At 43.2% G+C, this 18,925-nt stretch overlaps 1 protein-coding gene across 2 annotated transcripts; it reads left to right on the forward strand.

The window, feature by feature from the left end:
• The first annotated feature begins 23 nt into the window (after positions 1-23).
• On the forward strand, positions 24-18,109 carry rcan3 (regulator of calcineurin 3). 2 transcript variants are annotated; one of them, XM_088400992.1, is made up of 5 exons: positions 24-472; positions 1,060-1,322; positions 14,578-14,751; positions 15,013-15,184; positions 15,827-18,109. In XM_088400992.1, the coding sequence occupies exons 2-5, from the start codon at positions 1,116-1,118 to the stop codon at positions 15,979-15,981; spliced, it is 708 nt and encodes a 235-aa protein (XP_088257118.1). In that variant the 5' UTR covers positions 24-472; positions 1,060-1,115; the 3' UTR covers positions 15,982-18,109. The 2 variants fall into 2 exon arrangements, with proteins under 2 accessions (XP_088257118.1, XP_088257119.1); XM_088400993.1 differs by lacking the exons at positions 24-472; positions 1,060-1,322 and adding an exon at positions 5,829-6,086.
• Positions 18,110-18,925: the final 816 nt, after the last annotated feature.

The raw sequence follows: 18,925 nt of genomic DNA on the forward strand, positions 1-18,925 counted from the left end.
TTCTTAGGTTTCTACATAACTCCAAAAAACCTAATGTATAAAGCGCATTTCACAACAGGTGGAGTTTAAATATAATAATGATAACAATAATAATAATAATAATAAAAATAAATAGAATATGCTCATTTTTTGACATTTGGCACTAACGTTTGTGTGTTTCTTTCTAAGTATTTAAACTACACACCGGCCTAAACAGACACCGGTTGCTGCTCGTTAACTTCTTAGGGGCGGGGCATTATTTCCAGGTCTGCTCTTTGATTGGCTGCCTTCAATCTCCGCAGCCATCTCAATGGCTGAGCTCTCGTTAATGCTGTTAGGTTGCGCCGCACTAATCCCCATCATAACAAACATCGCATTTGACAGCAAATTAAATATTTTTGGAGGACGATAAGCAGCATCACGTTGGGTGTGTCCCCTCAAATCCTGCGTTAGGGTCCTCCTGACATGATTTATCTTCACAAACGGTAGTCGGGTGAGTCGTGTATCAACCGGCATCTCTAGATATAGTCACGAAGCAGTATAATATTGTATTATTTTCATGTTTGTGTGAATAGATCTGTTGTCAATCGATTTGACATTAACATTGTCGACGTTTGAATGACGTCTTTACGTAATATTGAGTCTTTTCTGTGTCCTTGGGTGTCCTTGGATGCAAATAACCTCTACGCCTCTTGCTTCCTAGGTAAAATGCATTTTTTCATGGTAAAATATTTGAATATATATTATCTTCCTAGTCGTATTTAAACCATATGTTTGAGGCTTGTCATGCCTCACAAGTGGATGATGTTATTTGTTTCATCAATTATGCCACTAGATGTCGCTGTTGGCGCAGAAATAGCTTATTTTAGTCCAATCAGTGGCGGTCCAAGTCGATTTAAAAGACACTGATTGGATTTGGATCTTACATTTTATTTTAAATAAATAATGATCCAATAAAGATCCAATATCAAGTGTTTTGTTTTTATTTAGTTCTGAATCAATACAATTGTTCATTCTACAATGGTATTGTGGGATGGCTTTAGTTGCTGCAATAAAATGTCCTCTTCTTCTTCATTAAAGGATAATTATTTGAAATCCTTCCCGCTTGTGTGGCCCACCCACCAACAAGGCTCATCATGCTGCGAGAGAGCTCCAAGGCGTGGAGCAATGGCTCTGAGGCCTACAGCAGCGATCCGGATGAGGAGGAAGAAGAAGAGGACATGGTTTTTGGGGAGAACGACCAGGACGTTGTCGGCGAGGAGATGATGGACCTGAGCGACCTGCCCACTGCGCTGTTTGCTTGTGGCGTCCACGAGACGGTGTTCGAAGATGACGTGGACAGGGTGAGTCACTTACTATCTCTCTGACTAAATTTGGATCATTGCACGCACTTTATGTTGAATTAAAAAAAAAAAAATTCTACACTTTTACCAATTATGCTGTTGTCAAGTCCTCCCAATTGGCATGCTTCTCATCTCTCAACTTAAGTAACTACTCAGTCCAACACAAGTCCTCTCTGATTGCACTTTAGCAACTCTCCTCTGCACGCTTTCTTTGATCCCATCTTTACATATTTATGGGCAAAAAAAAAAAAAAAAATCCCTTTAAACCAATCACTCATTTTGCGAGTCTGCTGTTTTACCTCCCCTTTCCTCTGCCTCATTACGATTCCAACCGCCTCTTTTTAAGTGGAAATGCCACCCTCGCACCCTTCACTCGGAGCGTGTCAATAGATTTCTCTCCTTCGTGCGGTTCAATTAAGCGAGGCGCGCTATAAATAGACATTTTGACATTTGTTTCAACTTTTCAAAATGAGGACGGGAGGATTTGGATAGGGAATAGAAATCACAGCACCAACTGGTTATTCTTATTAGGCTGGTTTTGTTGTTGTTGTTGTTGTGTCTGTGCCAATTGATTCTGCCAGCACATAAACACACAAGGACAGACAGCATGTGGTCGTTTTACAGCCAGAGTGGGGAACCCACATACGGCCCCTCGAGAGCATTTGATGCCAGGCGCCATGAAATTTTCCAAAACAAACCATTTAAAGGGGACATTATGCAAAATTCACTTTTTAATTGCTTCCTCCCACATTCCCAAAATGAGATATTATGAAGAATTTAACTTTTTTCTTTTTACACTAAATCCACTTAATGCAACTATTTCCATTAGTGTCAGTTTGTATTTTTGTTTCCATCCGTTTTGCACTGTGATCACTAAAATAAGAAAGGTGCGTCTGACTGACATCAAGCACCAAAGCAATCTATATTTTTTGTTTGTCTTTGAGTGCCTCCATTTTTTTCCTTCTCATGTGCTTTTGCCGGAGGACAGGCTGCTTTTGTGATCACACACTGTGTGCTTCCTTACAAAAGAGGAATGGCAGGCAGCCATAAGATAAGATAAGATGCTCTTGGCTGGCTTTCTTCAGAGTAAACTAAAAGAGGATTTGTTTTTCCGTTCACCTAACTGTATGAAAGACGGAGAAGCTCGTTTGAACTGAGATCCTTTCCACCATTGTATGATGGATGCGTGTTTGAGATGGACAAATTAGAGTCAGTAGAGGGAAAGGTCAGCTTGGTCATTACACTGTCACTTTGTCCCTGGCACTGGTCGCTCAGTGGACATGAGGGCCAATCACTGCAAGGAAATGCTGGAGCTGCTTGGAGAGCTCTTCAGTCCGCGCCGGAGCAATCAAGCACAATTACTTAAAGAGTCCATATTGGCAAAATGGCCACAAAGATGATTTGATGCCATAAAAACAAGTTCAAATTTATTTTTCTTCCATAAACGTCATTTTTTTTTTCCGCCCTATGTCATTTTACATTTCCACTTTTGAGAGGTTCTTTTACATGGCATGTTTGCATCTGTCAGACTGCTGGCCTTGGGGATAGAAGGTGTTGATGGTTTGGAATGTACATGAGGGAGCGTGGTGCTCTACAACTGAAGGTCAGACATGAGTGAACGCCGCTGGCCCTTGCTCCCGTTGTAGCCTCAATATTGCACCGCAAACATCATAATGTTCTCGCGTCCAAGCTTAAGAGTGTCAAGGAAATGATGTCTGCTCTCCGGGAGCGATTATAATCCGTCTTGTGCACGGTCGCCTCCAGAAAAAGAGACAGCTCACCTCTCCACCCACCCGGCATCTCGCTGGCGACACAGCGGGTGATTATAAAATCGTACGATTCAAAAATGTCACGTAAGCCTCTGTGCGCAGTTCTATTTAAATCAGGATTGTTCCGCCGCCGCCGCTCAATCGGCTCTAAAAAAAGATGCGCTCCGTGGGCGTGTTCAAGAATAGAACATCGCAATAAACCAACTTGGGAGTTGCATAAGGCATCCGGACTATTTGTATGCGAGAGGATCCGCGAAGTTGAACAGTTTGTGTTGAATGACTTAACGGCGCTTATTCATGCTCAACTGCGGCTCGAGTGGGCGTGTTTGGAAAACTTGAGCGTACATTCTGAATTTTGCATCTTTGTTTGCCTCCCTTTCCCAAAATGACATCCATCTCTCAGAAAAGTGGACGCCGAAGCATCTCAGACAGCCTCGGGTCTATTTCTAACCTCATTTTTTTTTCCCCTCCTGCTTTCTTGTTATTATGTCTGGCTTTCTTAGCCTGACCTGTTTGGAGATTTGACCCAATTTTGTTTTTATTTTTAAGGAATCAGTGGATGAGACAGCCCCTTCTTATCTTCTGTCTGTCCAATTCACACAATGATGCCGGCCGGCCGCTCGGCTCATCCTCACTGCCCCTAAGCTGTTGTGCTGGGTTAAAACAGCTGCTGTGGATATTGCCACATCTCACCCGATGTGAAAACAATAACGTTTAGCATATTAATTAAATTATTTTTTATTTTTTACCCCCTAAAGGCTTTCAAATGACAGTCATATGACACTCGGATATTTGTTGTTATTTTTTCTTGCACCTTCCAGGACCTCTACCTGTATTATTTTCCACCCTCACACCTTTCATATACCTCTTCTGTCTTTCTCACCCATGCGGGTGTTTCATTCTGGCCCGTTATCTACCCCCCCCCTTCATCCCCGCAGCTGCCTTGAACGTGCACTGCTTGCTTTATAAATAGCTTGGCCTAGATTAGAGCAGCCGCATCGGCGCTGGCACCACGCAGGAGCCGGTTTGGCACCCCGCTTGGCATAACCGTCTTTACGTATATGTGTGTACATGCAAGGCTAGCTTGTGAATGACATGACATTGACGCCTGCGCTAATGCGGCGGGATTCTCGACCGTATTTGCAATGTCAGCCATCTATTTCGGGGATGAGCTTGAGCGTGTCCGGAATCCATCAGCGAGCGATGCACTTATTTTACATGCTAGGTGGCTAACTCTTGTACAAATTTGAACTCGGCGTGCCCTCATGTGTGGAATACGACTCAAACCGCCTCGTGCCCTTTGGCACTTGACTATTTCGGCTTGGGAACATCGCTGTACCTTTATGGCCTTGGGAAAGGTACAAACTGTTGCCTTGGACTGTCATCATTTTCTCACATTAGTGAAGAGTAAGCCTCGAGGGACAGAAATAAGCTGAGTTGAAGGGGAAGCTTCAACTATTAATTGCATTTTGTTATGAGGGGGGTCCGGGAACTAATTCAACTTGCACAAAAAAAAAAAAAAGTGAAAAACAACTTCACTCATTACGTTCACAAGTATCAGTCGGGATACAAGTGCAACTCTAATGAGGACAGGCGCTATTGAAAATGGATAGATTTATTTTTAATGAGTTCCTTAATGAGTGAAGTTTAAAATAGTATGGATTAGTGTTTTTTTATTTGGGTGTCACATGGTCCTCCCACAGTGTGCCCCGCATGGACATAAATAGCCTCAGCACCTGCAGCTTTTATATTAATGGCTTATTGGGGAATTAGCTGCCTCACTCGACGCAGCAATTATTACGAAACAAGCGATAGGGATGATGAGAGTGACGGAACCGAGACATTACGCAACCCAGCGGCTGTGGGATTTTTTGTAATGACCCGTGCTGAGCTGCGGTGGAAAGTGTCTCGCTTGTGATTTAGGAAAGAAGCGCCTCGCCGGTTGCTTTGTGAGTGACAGCGCCGTGGGATGGCATAATCCCCCAGTTAACATCGCTGCTCATCAAGTTTTTTAATTTAATGTTGTTTACCGTGCTTATCACCTGCACAGCCATAACATGCGAGCACTTATGTAATTTTACTTTAATTCTGAGATACTATTACACTTCTGTACTTAATATCTGTTTATAATCCAAGGCACACACAATACAGCAACATATAATAATGAAAAGAGGGAACTTATGAAACATTCCAGGAACCTAATGACCTAGACTCCTAGAATAGAACTGAAAATTTAGCTCTACCCACATTTAGTCCATCCTCGATCTGCGGGTTATGGTTGACCTCCCAGTTTGAGTAGAATTCGGAAAACTTCTCACTCTCCTGCAATGCAGCATTAATACAAGCAAGACAAGGAGGTACACCTGAACAAGGCATGGAGAGAGCTGATTGGTTGATAAAAGGAAAGAAAATTAGCATAAATATGACATAATGTAAAAGTATATTAAATATATGGCTTTTTAAATTTATTTCTGTATTCTGGAATTCATCTTGTGGTGTCTTCTGGCTCTTTATGGTGTGTTGGAATGCAAGGGTTAACATTGACGCACATGGAGCAACTGTCCTTTTTTTGCCCCAAGTAGCTTTCTGACCCGACTTCCATTAATGTAAAAGAGGTGGAAAAAAAGCGGAATAAACCGGACTTTCTTTCTGCAGTGTCCCTCTGCGCGGTTCGCTTCACTAGTGGCGTAAACGTGAGCAGGCTGATGACGTCAATGTGGTACTGAAGGGAGAAGAGGAGGGGGGGGGGCTGTGCTGCAGCATCACTCAGCAGCTCTCGTCCAGTCCACGTTCACGCGCTCTCTCAGTCAGCCTCGTGGACTTTAAAGTTGACTGACTGCAAGCTCGCGCGGAGCGCACACTTCTTTTTTTCTTTTTTCTCACGCAAATCCCACACACGCGAGGGGAAATGCCATCGATAAATATGGAACTGGAGATGGTCACCATCATCGCCTGCGAGGTAGACGTCGAGGTGTTTACGTCACAGAAAATGCAGGTACGCTTTTTTGTGCGTGGAATGCGGACGTTGTGATGTAATTTGTTTTTATCAATGGGTGCTAGCGGGTTACGCGCGGCGCGCACGTTGGAAGACTTAGCGTCTTTTAATGCGGTAATGAGGCGCTGATTAATGATGCGCCAGTCGAGAGAATGCGCAACCTGCGCGCTCTTGGAAGCTTGGCCGTGGGATGGGATGATGAGTCCAAGTGGGGACACATCCATGAGGTGATGGAGCAGATGAAGGCGCATTGTCACCCCCCCCCCCCCAACCCCCTTTAAACCTATCAGCATTGCAGGTGCACTTCTTTGAAATCCAGTCATCGGCCACTATATTAGGTACACCAGCAATCTAGATGTAAAACAAATAAGGATCATTTGGAGGTATTTCTTTCTGTATAGATGTTTCTAAATTTTTGTGGAAAGGTAAGCAAAATTTTAGAAAGCACTCTTGGTGTGATGCAGTGCGGTCCAGAGTATAAGCGGAAAAATCAAAATTGTTTTAAATGAGTGGTCGCTGATACTGTGGATCACAAGTCGGCATTCTGACAGACAATCTGAATGGGTAGCAGTGGCGGGTTCGCCTCGCATCTCTGAGGTTCTCGGTTCGAATCTCGGCTCCTTGCTTCTGTGCCTCCCTGTGCACTCTTCCCCCAAAACATGCATGTCACGTTCACCGAAGAGGTACGAATACGGTTGTGAATGCTGATGCTGTGTTGCTTTGTGAAAGTGCTGCAACTTTGTGTAGTTGTGTTTACCCTTTTTCTTTGTGTTACTGCTCAAGTTGGCTATTTAAATGTTTTTTGCAGCTCCTTGTCAGTCACGGAGCAGTACACAGTGCCTGTTTGTTTTTGTGGAATCGGTCATCTGTTTTTTGTGTGGAAAATTCTCCTATTATCAGAGTCGAATCACTTAAGTGTTTTCAATGGCCGGTGCTTGTCGATCTTCTCCAGACAGGCCGGAGCTGAAGTGTCGTTCTCTTCTAAAGCTTCCTGTCGGGCAACTCTTATCGCTCGACCTCTGCCATTGTGACCCTGAAAGAAAAAAAAAGGATGCGCAAACAATTAAAAGAGCAGACGGAGAAGCGCTGACTTTCGAAAACGCCACAAAGAACACGGTTAATCCTGTTTTTCTGCTGCAGGGAGAAGGATAGAGTGTAAGGGTAGATTAAATTCAGTTGGTGTAATCTTGGGTTTTTTTTTTCCCTATATTATCACTTAACAAGATGTACGCTTATTTGATGTCCCTGATCTCAAAAGATACGAAATAGCCAGACAGGCTCGGAAGTAACGATTGCTGGACTGATGCTGGGTTATTTATACACGCTTTAGGCAAAGACTGAGCAGTGCCAGTCTCCTTGAAAAAACATTTTTTTTAGAAGATTAAAATGTATAGTTTAGATTTTCTGGTCCAATTAAATTTGATAAGATGAAGAGTTGGTGTAAGGATTCAAGCTTTGGAATTTTTTTTCTTAAAGTATTTATCTATCTTTATGCCTTTTAGATTCCAACAACAGTTGAATCGTGGCTTTTTCTCCGCACCGGATTTCATTTGGAACCATACCCCGAGTTTAATTGCAACCCTGACCAAATGAAGGGCAAACAAACGCAGGTTTAATCACAACGGACAAAAGTGCGCTTGTGTGAATGTACCCTTTGTTGGAGGAAAAGCATCAAGCTCTTGGCGAGGTCCTCAGCTGGTTACATGAATAATGAGCCCAACAGAGATGCCAGTAGGTCGGCCCAATCATAGAAGAATGGACGTACAATTCTACTGGGAGGCTTTGAGTCCACGCCGAGCAAAAACAAAGGCCGCGTCGTTACCGTGAGGGTCAATGAGCTCGTTTTTTTTTGCGGCGGGCATTGTCACGTTTGTTTGTGTCCAAGCCGTCATTACCTGGAAAGTCTTGCTGGCATCAGCACAATGCAGCAGGACACAAAGGAAAGGTCACAGCATGAAGCGAATACACGTTCACGCATATTAGAGCTTAATCCTCCATTCTGTTCTCTCCTGTTAATTACGCCTCGTTCCAATTAGGGAATAACAATTTGTCAAAGCAGTATTTATTCGCTGAGTAACGGCTCTGCATTGTCTTTAGCCGTGCTAGTTAGCGAACTGAAGCTAGTCGCTAGCTAGAGTGGTGCAAGCTAGCATAGCGCAGAGCGGTCTCAATTAGTAGCCAAGTAGCATGCTAGGCTAGGCTGACTTGATATGGACAAGATTTTCCAGCTATTCTGATATTAAGGCATTTTTGGCATAATCTAGAAAAACTATTATGTTTGGTCCTTAGAGTCTAAATTTGTAGTTTTGGCAAATTTTTGCCGACAAATGGAAATACCTTCAGAAGTCATAATACCAGTTATAAATATTTGCTTGATGCCCTTTTTTTAAATTATTTTTAATACAATACTTAGAGTAGTATGGCCCTCTGTCGACTTTCCACCTGAAAGGAAAAAGTTTCCCCACTTCAGCTTTATTGGACTGCCTGCCCAATTATTCTTCCTTTCCTGTTTGTTTGAGTCATTAAATCACACACCAAATGGTTGTTTCTCTCATTAAGTGCTTTCTTGCTGCCGCCCTGTCACTGAAATGTGTTCCTTTCCATTAAACAAGATCCGACGAAACAACGTTGACGATTTTATGACCCGTTGGCAAACAGCTGAGTCGTTTAAATCAAAATAATTACCGCAGAGAATGCGTTGCGAGCGGTTACACCGAAATGTACGTGCTTATATACTGTTAGAAGAACTTTCCAACGTTCCACGTCACTTTCCACTTGTCCTAAGCTGTCTTTGTACTTAGGCGTGTAAAAATACGTCGCAGCTTTTGTCATAGCAAGGAACAATTTGATGACTAATGTGCTATTTATGCTTCAGCGGGATGTCTGACATGTTCCGGCTTTTGTTGTCTGGCCACCTTTTGTCATCACCCCTTTCATTTGTGACTACGTCAAAAAAACAAAACATCAAGCTCTGCATCATTTCCTTGCGACCATTCGGCAAATGTTCCCGTTCTTAAACAGTCGACTTGTTTGCGTGAATGGAAAAGCCGTTATCGTCGTCATGTAAGCGCACCATAAAATTCGAGGAGCTGCAACTGATTAAACTGCGACTTCAAAACAACAAAAGCAGGCATTAAGATAACATAGGACGATAAAAAACAGAGGAAAGAACGGAAGCGAATTACAGATATGTTTTTTTGACAAACAGCAAAATGTGTACTCATTTTCTGCTAACATTTCTCGCAATACGACAATTATATACAATATGTGTGTTGACAGTCAACGCCAGACATTTTGTTTTTCATCCATCAAGGGTATTTAATCCCGAGCAGGAAGGTGACTATATTAATCCAAAGTCAACATCAATGTCAGAAGGTATCGATGCTGCTCGCAAATAGCCGCCGTCCTTTGATATCATCGAGTGAAAGGACAGGTCGCTCGGTCGTCACTGATTAAAACGTGAATTAGGTCACAATGTTAATATGATGCAGGAGCAGCAGGTGACCGCAGTCGCGGCCCGGATCGGGTTCCGCGCTTTTCGGAAACCAGAGCCCGTTTTGGTAGGCTTGAACGATTCAAGGCCCGGAGAACCGTGTGGGGGGGGCTCAGGTGCGCCCAAGTTCTCGGCGGCCGGGCGGGTTGAGCCGAGCGGCTCACGTTGGCTTGAAACTTTAGAGACGTGTCGCGGCTCGGGTGACGGCGGAAGGTTAGCGCTTGCGCCCGTTAGCGTGATGTAAGACAAAGGACGAGACAAAGGTCGGGTTCCACTGCTGTCGTCGTTTTTCTGTCATGCAAAGTGTGACGAAATTATTTCGAATTCTTTTGTAATTACTGTAATATGATAACCGGGCATAAAAAGACAAACATCTTCCAGTAATTCTACAAGTGGCATTGACCAGGAAAAGAGAAAAAAACAGAAAAATAACAACATAACGACCAGATTGTCAGTAATACGATTAATGTCCCCCTAGTGCAGCTGTAATCTGATTTCATTCTTCCCATCTTGGACAGACCGTCCCTATGAGAGCGTCAGCGTCGATACGGCTCGCCGCTCGGGGTATCGACCTCGCCGCAATAAAACACTCGGCCCATTTATCGGCCCCGCTGGTGCGTTTGAAGCTATCACAATGCGCACAAAACATTTTAATGCTCGTAGTTGCATGGAGGCTGTCAACACTGATTCGAAAAGGAATGCAACGAGTCAAAATTACCCCATTACCTCACTTTCTGTTTGCTTCTTAAAGGTAATTAGAAAAATTCATAATTATTCCACTGCCACGTTTTTTTTTTTTTGAGTACCCTTTCTTGACTCACCCTGAGGGTCTGTGACCTACATTGTTGGTTTTCACCCAGATCTCATTGAGGCTCTGGATTAGACGGCACTAAATCCACGCACGTGTCGCAGATGACTGATTTGCCAAAGCATGGGGGGGGGGGGGGGGGGGGGAAACACGGATAAATCCTCTATATGTCCCAATTAGGCTTTGTTAATCTCGTCGTACCAAATGGTGCAATTCCAACGGAAATGTGGATTACAGTCGAGGATTTAAGCGAGTTGACGTGGTGAAGAATGTCGAATATTCAGCATAGTGCTGCTTTGTAGTTCGTCACTCATTTTGGCATTTGTTTATTGTAATAAAGGACCATAAAGAAAAAAAATATTAAATGACAATATGGAGATTTTGTCACGGAGGACCCGCTCTAACATTCTATCTTCTATGCGGTTATGTGAATTTGGGTTTGTGTTTCCGGAAACGTGTTTGTGTTGATGCAACAGGATGAACACCGATATTTGTCAGTGAACCCGACACACGTCTGAAACCGGACGCCGGCTTTACATAAGAACGCTCGCAAAGCGTGATCTTACCTTGCACTTATTTCAACCACTTGATTGATCCATTAGTGTGAGGTCACTGTCTGCAACAAAATGAGATTCCCCATGTTGACAGCTACTAGATTAAATGTACCGTGTCTCACCCTCGCCTTAATCCCGCTTTCACGTTTTATGATGATGTCGTCAGATATGAAACCTTGTCGCCGCGCCCCAATAAACCTGTTTGGACCCCTCAGTTGATTGAGTGTCAGAAGCGCGCCAACGTTGTGAGTCATGCGTGATGAAAAGCTTTCCATTACTGCCAGCGACATAACTGGCTCGTTACCCGGAGGGGCCGATCTGTCGACGGATGGCTCGTCGGGGTCATGTTTTAGTGACCTCATTTGACTTTTTATGAGCTGCATTCACAGAGGCAACGTGCTGTTTTTTATTTAATTTATTTTTATTATTTATTTTTATTTATTTTGATTATTTTTTCAAATGTATTCATTTTATTTTTACTTTTATTTTTAATTGACCCAGATTTGAACTTGTGTTTTCTGCCTTTGAGGCAGCCTGGTTAGCCATTAATCCCGCTGTGCGTAAAATGAAATTACGTGCAGCGCATGTAATAACGTATTTCATCAAAGAATACACGGTTAAAAGAAAAAAAAAAATCAATTGCGGAATAAATTGGTCTGCCAAAACGAAATAAACGAATGCCTTTAGCAAGAAAAATGAAAGTAGAGAGCCGTCAAGCTTAATAGAAACAAATCGAGACTCAGTTTGTGCACTTTTACACATTCGAGCTCGTTTTTGCAGCAGCATGGTTGAGTTAGATTGAGTGACATGAGCTGGGGAATTAATGACTAATCTCTGGGAAAAGTTTGAAATGCCATCAGGTTTCCAAACCGATGTCATTTGAGGTGACACATTGCTGCCTGGACAAGCTGCAACAGCGGGTGTCTCTCGCCGTCCCATAGCGGTCGTCACGTTAGTCTTTGGGAATTCAACCCGTCCGTAAAAGCCTTGCTTGTTACGTAAAGGTGACTCAGAAAGGCATGCGCTCAGCGCGATTGACAATCCTGGCAGCTTCCATCTCGCCACTTTGTTTGTTTGACATCTTGTCCTCACACCCTGTCAAGGTGGAGGGAAATGTGAAAAGTTCCAAATCCCTGTTTCTACAAGACAGAAAAAAAAAATCAGGAAAAGCTTACAAGAAGATCTGAAATGTATTTGGTGTTGATTTGAAGCCCATTAAAATGTGTGCTAGTTTAAATGTGATTTATTATTTCTGAAACCCGAGCGCAATCACTTTATCTCAGTTGATTATTTTGACTTCCCCTCTAAAAGTGCCCTTATTTATTTTATTATAAATCATATTTGCCAGGCAGTTGGGATACTTGTGAAAAGTAGGACATGCTGTTCTCAGCAGATTCACCCAATGTCCCGCCGCTAAGAGCAGCAGGTGCCACATCATGTTGGTCAGCTGCCAGGTTTTACTTGCGTACAAATACAAGGCTCAAAATACCTTCTTATTCCTTTGAAGAGAAATTTTTGCTAATTAATGATGTCATTGGTGGAGCAATTTATTTTTTGTAGGCCCCAGGCATCCAAAGTAAGTAAAAATATAACAAATGAACAATATTTGTTGGGTTCACCAAAAACACCGGTTTCTCAACTAAGAGCAGAGAAAACAAACCTTATCGGAATCTTACCGAACCTCTTTTTCGTCCAACTATTGAAAAAGTACTTGATCAATACACAGTGGCAGTAAAAGGTTGGATTTCAGTAACATCAAGCCAGGAGAGTATGCAACACGACGCCCCCGTCTCTCCTTTTCATCGCCGCCGTCCCTCAGGATGCCTCGCGCATTGTGATCACATGAATTAGTGATCGGCACGCTCACTTGTTGCGAGCCGCTTGTGTTTCTCAGAGTTAATAAGACCCGTTTTATGATGGGTCATGATTGTCGAGCTTGGTCCACCTCACCCTTCGTGCCAAAACATCCATTTAGCTTGACAGGGTGCATCGTTTATCGCTAATCACATGTGGCATCTCATGACTTGAGTCATACGAGCTGGCTGGTACTCATGTAACATCGCGGATAAGAGCTTAAGTGGCCTTCGGGCTGAGCCGGCACACCTTTGTTGAGCTAATTATAAGTGGCGATGTAAATATTTTGTATCGAAATCGTGCTAAGAATCAATTGTCATATATCATAGCAGCATTTCTTAAAGGGGAAGTCAACCTCCCAATTTTTTTCGGAATATTTTCCGTGCAGTCCTAATAGTCGAAACGCAGATGAATGTTTTGTTTGTGGACTATGAATTAAATTAAATTAAAATCCACCAGTTTGTATTTTCGCTACTCGCTATCAACTGAAAATGACATCACAGTAGCCAACCAATCACAGCTCACCAGTTTTCTGTTTTTGAGAAAAGCAAGCAATGTTTTTTCATGACCATGTGCTTGCTATTCACAGCTTGCTGAATCATTACACGCACTGCGGGTGTCAGACGTAGTGGTGTGATTATTTTTTTTTTCGGCAGGCGACATTTCGGAGCCGTCTCAGAGCTGTTTTTCAAAGTGGCCAACTGATACGTTGACATTTCACTGCTGCCTTCATGTGTTATCTTCTCATGTGTTTGTGTCAGAATGGTGATTATGAACTTTCTCTTAGTGGTTTTCAGTTTAAATCTGTATTTTAAAACCTGTAGATCGTGATTTATTAATCAATATGACCATCAATCTGTAATATAAATTTATGAGTTGGTGTTTTCACAATTTTTTTTCAGCATTTCCACCATATTAGTGGCTAATTTTCTTTTTCACAAGGATCTCGCTTTGTAAGCGATAACCCTTACCGAAAGTCTTGTATCCTTTGAAAAAAAAAAAATCTCGATATCCGCCGGCGGACATTGTGAGTTTCATCGGGTCGTGATGAATTCCCGGAGAACTATTTTCAGTTTGTGTGGAGACTGAAGGGACTGACTGACTCTCCACGATAGAGCGCATTTAATTAAGATTAAAGTCAAGATTCCACACAGCAGCCGGAGGAGAAAGCAAACGGGAACGACACGGACGACCTCCGGGGTCATCTCCATCCACCTGAGTGCATTTAAACAGGAAATGAAAGCCAGTTAACTGAATGTGCCTTAAAAGCCAGACCAAATTATCTCATTTTGTGAGACCTCACTACAGGGAACCAAACCACCGGCGGCAAATTTCACTTTATAATTTTTTTTTTTTGGGTGGCCGTGATGGGAAAAGGTTGTTTGGGACAACAAGAGAAACGTCGGTGATTCGTAGCAGGCGATTCGGCCTCCCAGCGGTGACTTCTCTGTCGCCCTCCCGCTGAGCTTCCTGATTGAGTTCTCAGCCCAAGCGGGTGTCTGCTGAAAAGAACACATACATAGAATACATCAGGAAACGCCATTGGGATTGCAAAAGTGACAGGAAACTGGAAATCACATTACTGGATTAGCAGGAAAGAAAATGAAGGCAAGGCGGCAAAAGTCACGTCTGAGTCTCAGACAGCGGCGCTGATGAATCACTGAACAATATTAGCTCAGTCTCATGGAAAGACGATAGAGGTCAGAGGGCAAAAACAACTTATGTAAATAGCACAACACACGTGGTGGAAAAATCCATATTTAATATTTGTTTTTTTTGCAGGAGAGATTTGAGGCAGCGTTTCGGATCTACGACGAGCAGGCCACCTTCCAGTTGTTCAAAAGTTTCCGGAGAGTCCGGATCAACTTCAGCACCCCTGAAGCAGCAGCCCGGGCTCGCATCGAGCTGCACGAATCCGAGTTCAACGGCCGCAAACTCAAACTCTACTTTGCCCAGGTGAGCTCCAGCTGAGACACGGCGCTCGGGGAAAAACGTTGTAGGGGGTAACAAGCTGCGCCACGTCGTTTGTCATCAAACGACTTGTTATGGCCGCCGCTGCTGCGGATCTCGGCGTGTAATTATAAGAGGATTAAGCGTTTTGGAGCAGAGACCTCATGAAGGTTTTGTTGTTACAGCTAATAAAATGGCAGCCGTGGGATAAAAATTGTCATAAGACTGAAATCGAAAGTGGCATCACTCGGTTGTCATCATTGCCAGGTCCAAAATGGCGACGAGGACATCGACAAATCCTACCTGGCTCCCCCGCAGCCCGTCAAACAGTTCCTGATCTCGCCGCCCGCCTCGCCGCCCGTGGGCTGGAGTCAGAGCGAGGACGCCACGCCGGTCATCAACTACGACCTGCTCTGCGCAGTCGCCAAGCTGGGACCCGGTGAGGAGTCGTTAACGCGGCATACGTTTTCAGCGTGAAATCATTTCTCGTTTCTAATGTCAGCACAATACGAGACATGAGTCACATTTCGGATAACAACCTTTGCGAGAAAATGCCAGCGAGCACAAAGGAAAGCTTCTCCGTGCTTATCTGTTATTCCTCTTTCATTTCCTTTATCAGCGAAACATTTTTGAAAATGTCATCACATGGAAGGTTCTTCCAAAGACACTGTTTGGACAATGGCGTTGCTCTGTTACCATGGCAACACAGGGAGTCAGGAAGTGAATTCCCCTTCACAGTCCAGTCAGGTGTCAGGTTTGAGCCCACGGCGCATTAGCGCCCTCTGTCGGCTCAGTGTGGTTATGACACATTGTTGTCCTTCAGGACCAATTTCCTCTGTCTCATCTTATCGCCGTGGTAACGGCGATGCAATCTGGAGAGTGTTTTTGTTCATCCTGAGTCACCTGTGCTTGTCACATCAGATTGAAAACACACTTTCATATTATTTCATATTGTCCAAAGTGATGATATTGAACATTACCATAATGCAAAGCTATGTTATTTTGGTCGCATTTTTAGCGACATGTTTATTGCAGCCTTTTCATAAAATGATCAAATAAAATAAATAATTCTCTGTAACAGGTGAGAAGTATGAGCTGCACGCCGGCACGGAGTCCACTCCAAGCGTGGTGGTGCACGTGTGCGAGAGCGAGACAGAAGATGACGAAGCGGTGAGGCCCAAGCAGGAAATTGTGCAGACCAGACGTCCCGACGGCCCACCGAAGGTCTTCAACTAGATCCCGCCACCTGCTCCTACAGGCCGTTGTTGACCTGCAACACAACACGCCCTCTCTCTTACTCTCTCGGTCAGTCTCTCACTCTCTCTCTCTCTCTCTCGCTCGCCCTCATCTTTGCACTCACAGAGAGCGCTGCCGCCATCATTCCAGCTCAAAAACATTGCTCCAGTTTTTGCGGGCCAGCGGATGAGGCGGCTCAGAGGGACTGCAAGAGGACAAACACACACATACACGTGCTCACCACATTCTTGTGGTAGCGCAACTTTGATTCCGCCATGGACACACAGACACACACACACACTCGTCACACGCATCGCTAGTCCAGTTAGCGTGTTAGCCCCCCGCCCACATCATTTAGCAATGACGTGTGTTTTGGGGTTATTTGCACATTTTTTTTTTTTGCTCCTTTTTTCCACTCATATCAACTCGCATCAGGATGCATGTATATACTCTACGGCGTGAAACAATACTAATAAAGTGAATATTTAATGTCACACACATTGCACGGAGCGCCATATGTGACTAACAAAAAAAAGTTATGGTGGCTGAATATCTCTCCCGGTTTTTTCGTTTCATTTAACTATTAGATGTGTGTTCTTATTGTGCACTTTTTGCATGCTTAAGACGCAGACGTTTCGTTTTGTGTTTGCATGCACAACTCAAAATGGCGTCATTCATCATTTTCTTCTTCGTTTGACTTTTTCACACTCCTTCCACGTTGTTGACATCATTTTCTAACGTTCATTCAGGCCGTGAGTCCTTTTTGCAAGGAGAAATGCGTCCTCCCGCTTTTTTGTCCGGCTTGTACATAGCGCTTGGTGGTTGTAGACGTTTTTTCTAGTCCAAGAGGGAAAGCTGCCTGATGAGATGTCAACCAAAGCATTCTCACGTATTTCCTTCAACAAAAGACAGTCAATGCGTACTGTCACTGAATGCATATTTGCCCATACAACTTAAGCATTAGCTTTAGCATCCATCTCAACCTTGTCCTGTTTTGTTTCACGGAATCACCTCTTCTCCGTGTCCGCTATTTTTGTTGGCTAATGCTAATAAGGCATAAAAAAAGAACGATCAATGAACTGTATAAGATTACCGCTAACTGTATTTTTGGAGGAGCAGGAGAAAGAACAAATGGCACCGCTAACTATGTAGTTAGCAACTGAACTGTGGCTAATGTGGCGTGTGACTCATGGTTGCCATTTGTATTAATTCCATTAAGCACTGTAGGAGCAGTAAGCATCCACATACCATTCCCCCCCCCCCCCCCCCCCCTAAATTCGGCATGCTCGTACCCTGATTCAAATGTTAGCAGCAGCATCGGTGTGAGCGTACAAGCTAACCATCTAATGTTTGCACGTTTGCCAATATCCGTGACTCATACTCTCCTTGGGCCATTTACGGGCCGCAATCCGTAGGTTGCCCACCCCATCATCACATTTTAGATGGTCAGATTGAGCTTTATAGTAAACGAAAAGATGCATGACAGCACTTTAACTCTATTTTTGTGAACGTCTCCTTTGCACCAGTTAGGAACTTTTGTTCATCTGACACCTTAACTGGCCTTGTGGCACCGTTTTTTTTTTTTTTTTCCATCTCCTTGTGTCACATCATGGCTTATTTTCCATTCATCCTCGAAAAGCATTCTTAGTCAAGATGTGTGACAGCAAAACAGAAAGCAGCTCAAAGGGCCAGCGACGTGATGACTTTTTTGTACTCTTTGTGCTCACAGATGTGTGTGTACGTGTATATTTTTGTACATACGCCAAATTTTTATGTTGCTGAGGCGCAGTCCCGGCACTTTGCGCACGCTCGCGCTTTGTCACGGCTTCTCTCCGACGATGTTGACAATGAAGAAGTGCAATGATCATTTCAGAGACACAATAATTTGTCACTACGTTATTGTTTGTTATTTTTTTTTTTTTTGGGTTGAATATTTTGGCTGATGTGACTAATATGTCTTGTACGGTTGGAATATCCAGAGAACAAAGTAGCAAAAATGAGCAATAATTTACAGTTGTTATAATACCGGTATGTGTGTTTTCATGTTCTTTCTCTCTTAACGGTATCTGCTTCTATTTGTGTAGTATTGTTTCACTTAGAGAACATACATAAATACTTCTTCTTAAAAGCCACGTCTCGTGTCGTTTATAATTACCCCCGATGTATGTTTAACCTGCTTTATGACTAAATCGACCCGGATGTTTGTCAAAAGGTGTAAAGGTTGACTACCACGATCTTTTTTTTTTTTTTTAAGAAGTATCATGTGATTGTCTTCGTGGCATTTAGTTTACGACTGCAAAGGAAAACTGCTCCCGTGTTTATCAAGATGTGCTACAATCACTTCTTTTGTGGAGTGAAAGTTGAGCTCCATCCAGGTTTTTAATCTATGCTCTTCTTATGTAAGACTGCCAGTGACATGGGAACACCTGGGAACGTCGAAGAATGTGTTCACTTCAAACTTGCTCACAAAAAAAAAAAAAGATGCCTTAAGAGACCCCCGGATGGTAACTGGAGAGCCCAGTGATTTGTTGGAGGGGGATTACCAGAGATAAAATTTTAAGACTTGTACAGAACTGTGACCAAGTCTAACACACCTTTTATATCATACTACATTTTATCGTAGTTAATTTTTAACCACTCGTGTAAGGACAGCTGGATTTGTGATAAGGCTTAATGAAAGCCAGGTCAACCTGAATGGCACTCAATGGTGTTGACTTTTAAAACCTGCCAAAAATCGATGATCGTTGTTTTAAACCCAAATTAACACCACACGATAGAACAAGGGACAACATATTCTAAAACAGTCATATGTTCTTCTTGAATTCATATCTTTATTTTTGTTAGTTATTTTCTTCATGATATCGTTTTTTAAATTTATTGACCGATTAATCGGTTAGCAAAAATATAGGAATTGACATCTGCCTCAAATAATTCCAAATTGGTT

Source organism: Syngnathus floridae, chromosome 16 (assembly GCF_059516105.1).
Source record: "Syngnathus floridae isolate MCC-2025c chromosome 16, RoL_Sflo_1.0, whole genome shotgun sequence".
In the NCBI taxonomy this organism is placed as follows: Eukaryota; Metazoa; Chordata; class Actinopteri; order Syngnathiformes; family Syngnathidae; genus Syngnathus; species Syngnathus floridae.

Bases quoted from the DNA above. Each gene is read 5' to 3' on its own strand.
- rcan3 (XM_088400992.1), top strand. From the start codon at position 1,116: ATGCTGCGAGAGAGCTCCAAGGCGTGGAGCAATGGCTCTGAGGCCTAC. The intron at 1,323-14,577 runs GTGAGTCACTTA...TTTTTTTTGCAG, and splicing joins TCGAAGATGACGTGGACAGG to GAGAGATTTGAGGCAGCGTT. The intron at 15,185-15,826 runs GTGAGGAGTCGT...TCTCTGTAACAG, and splicing joins AGTCGCCAAGCTGGGACCCG to GTGAGAAGTATGAGCTGCAC.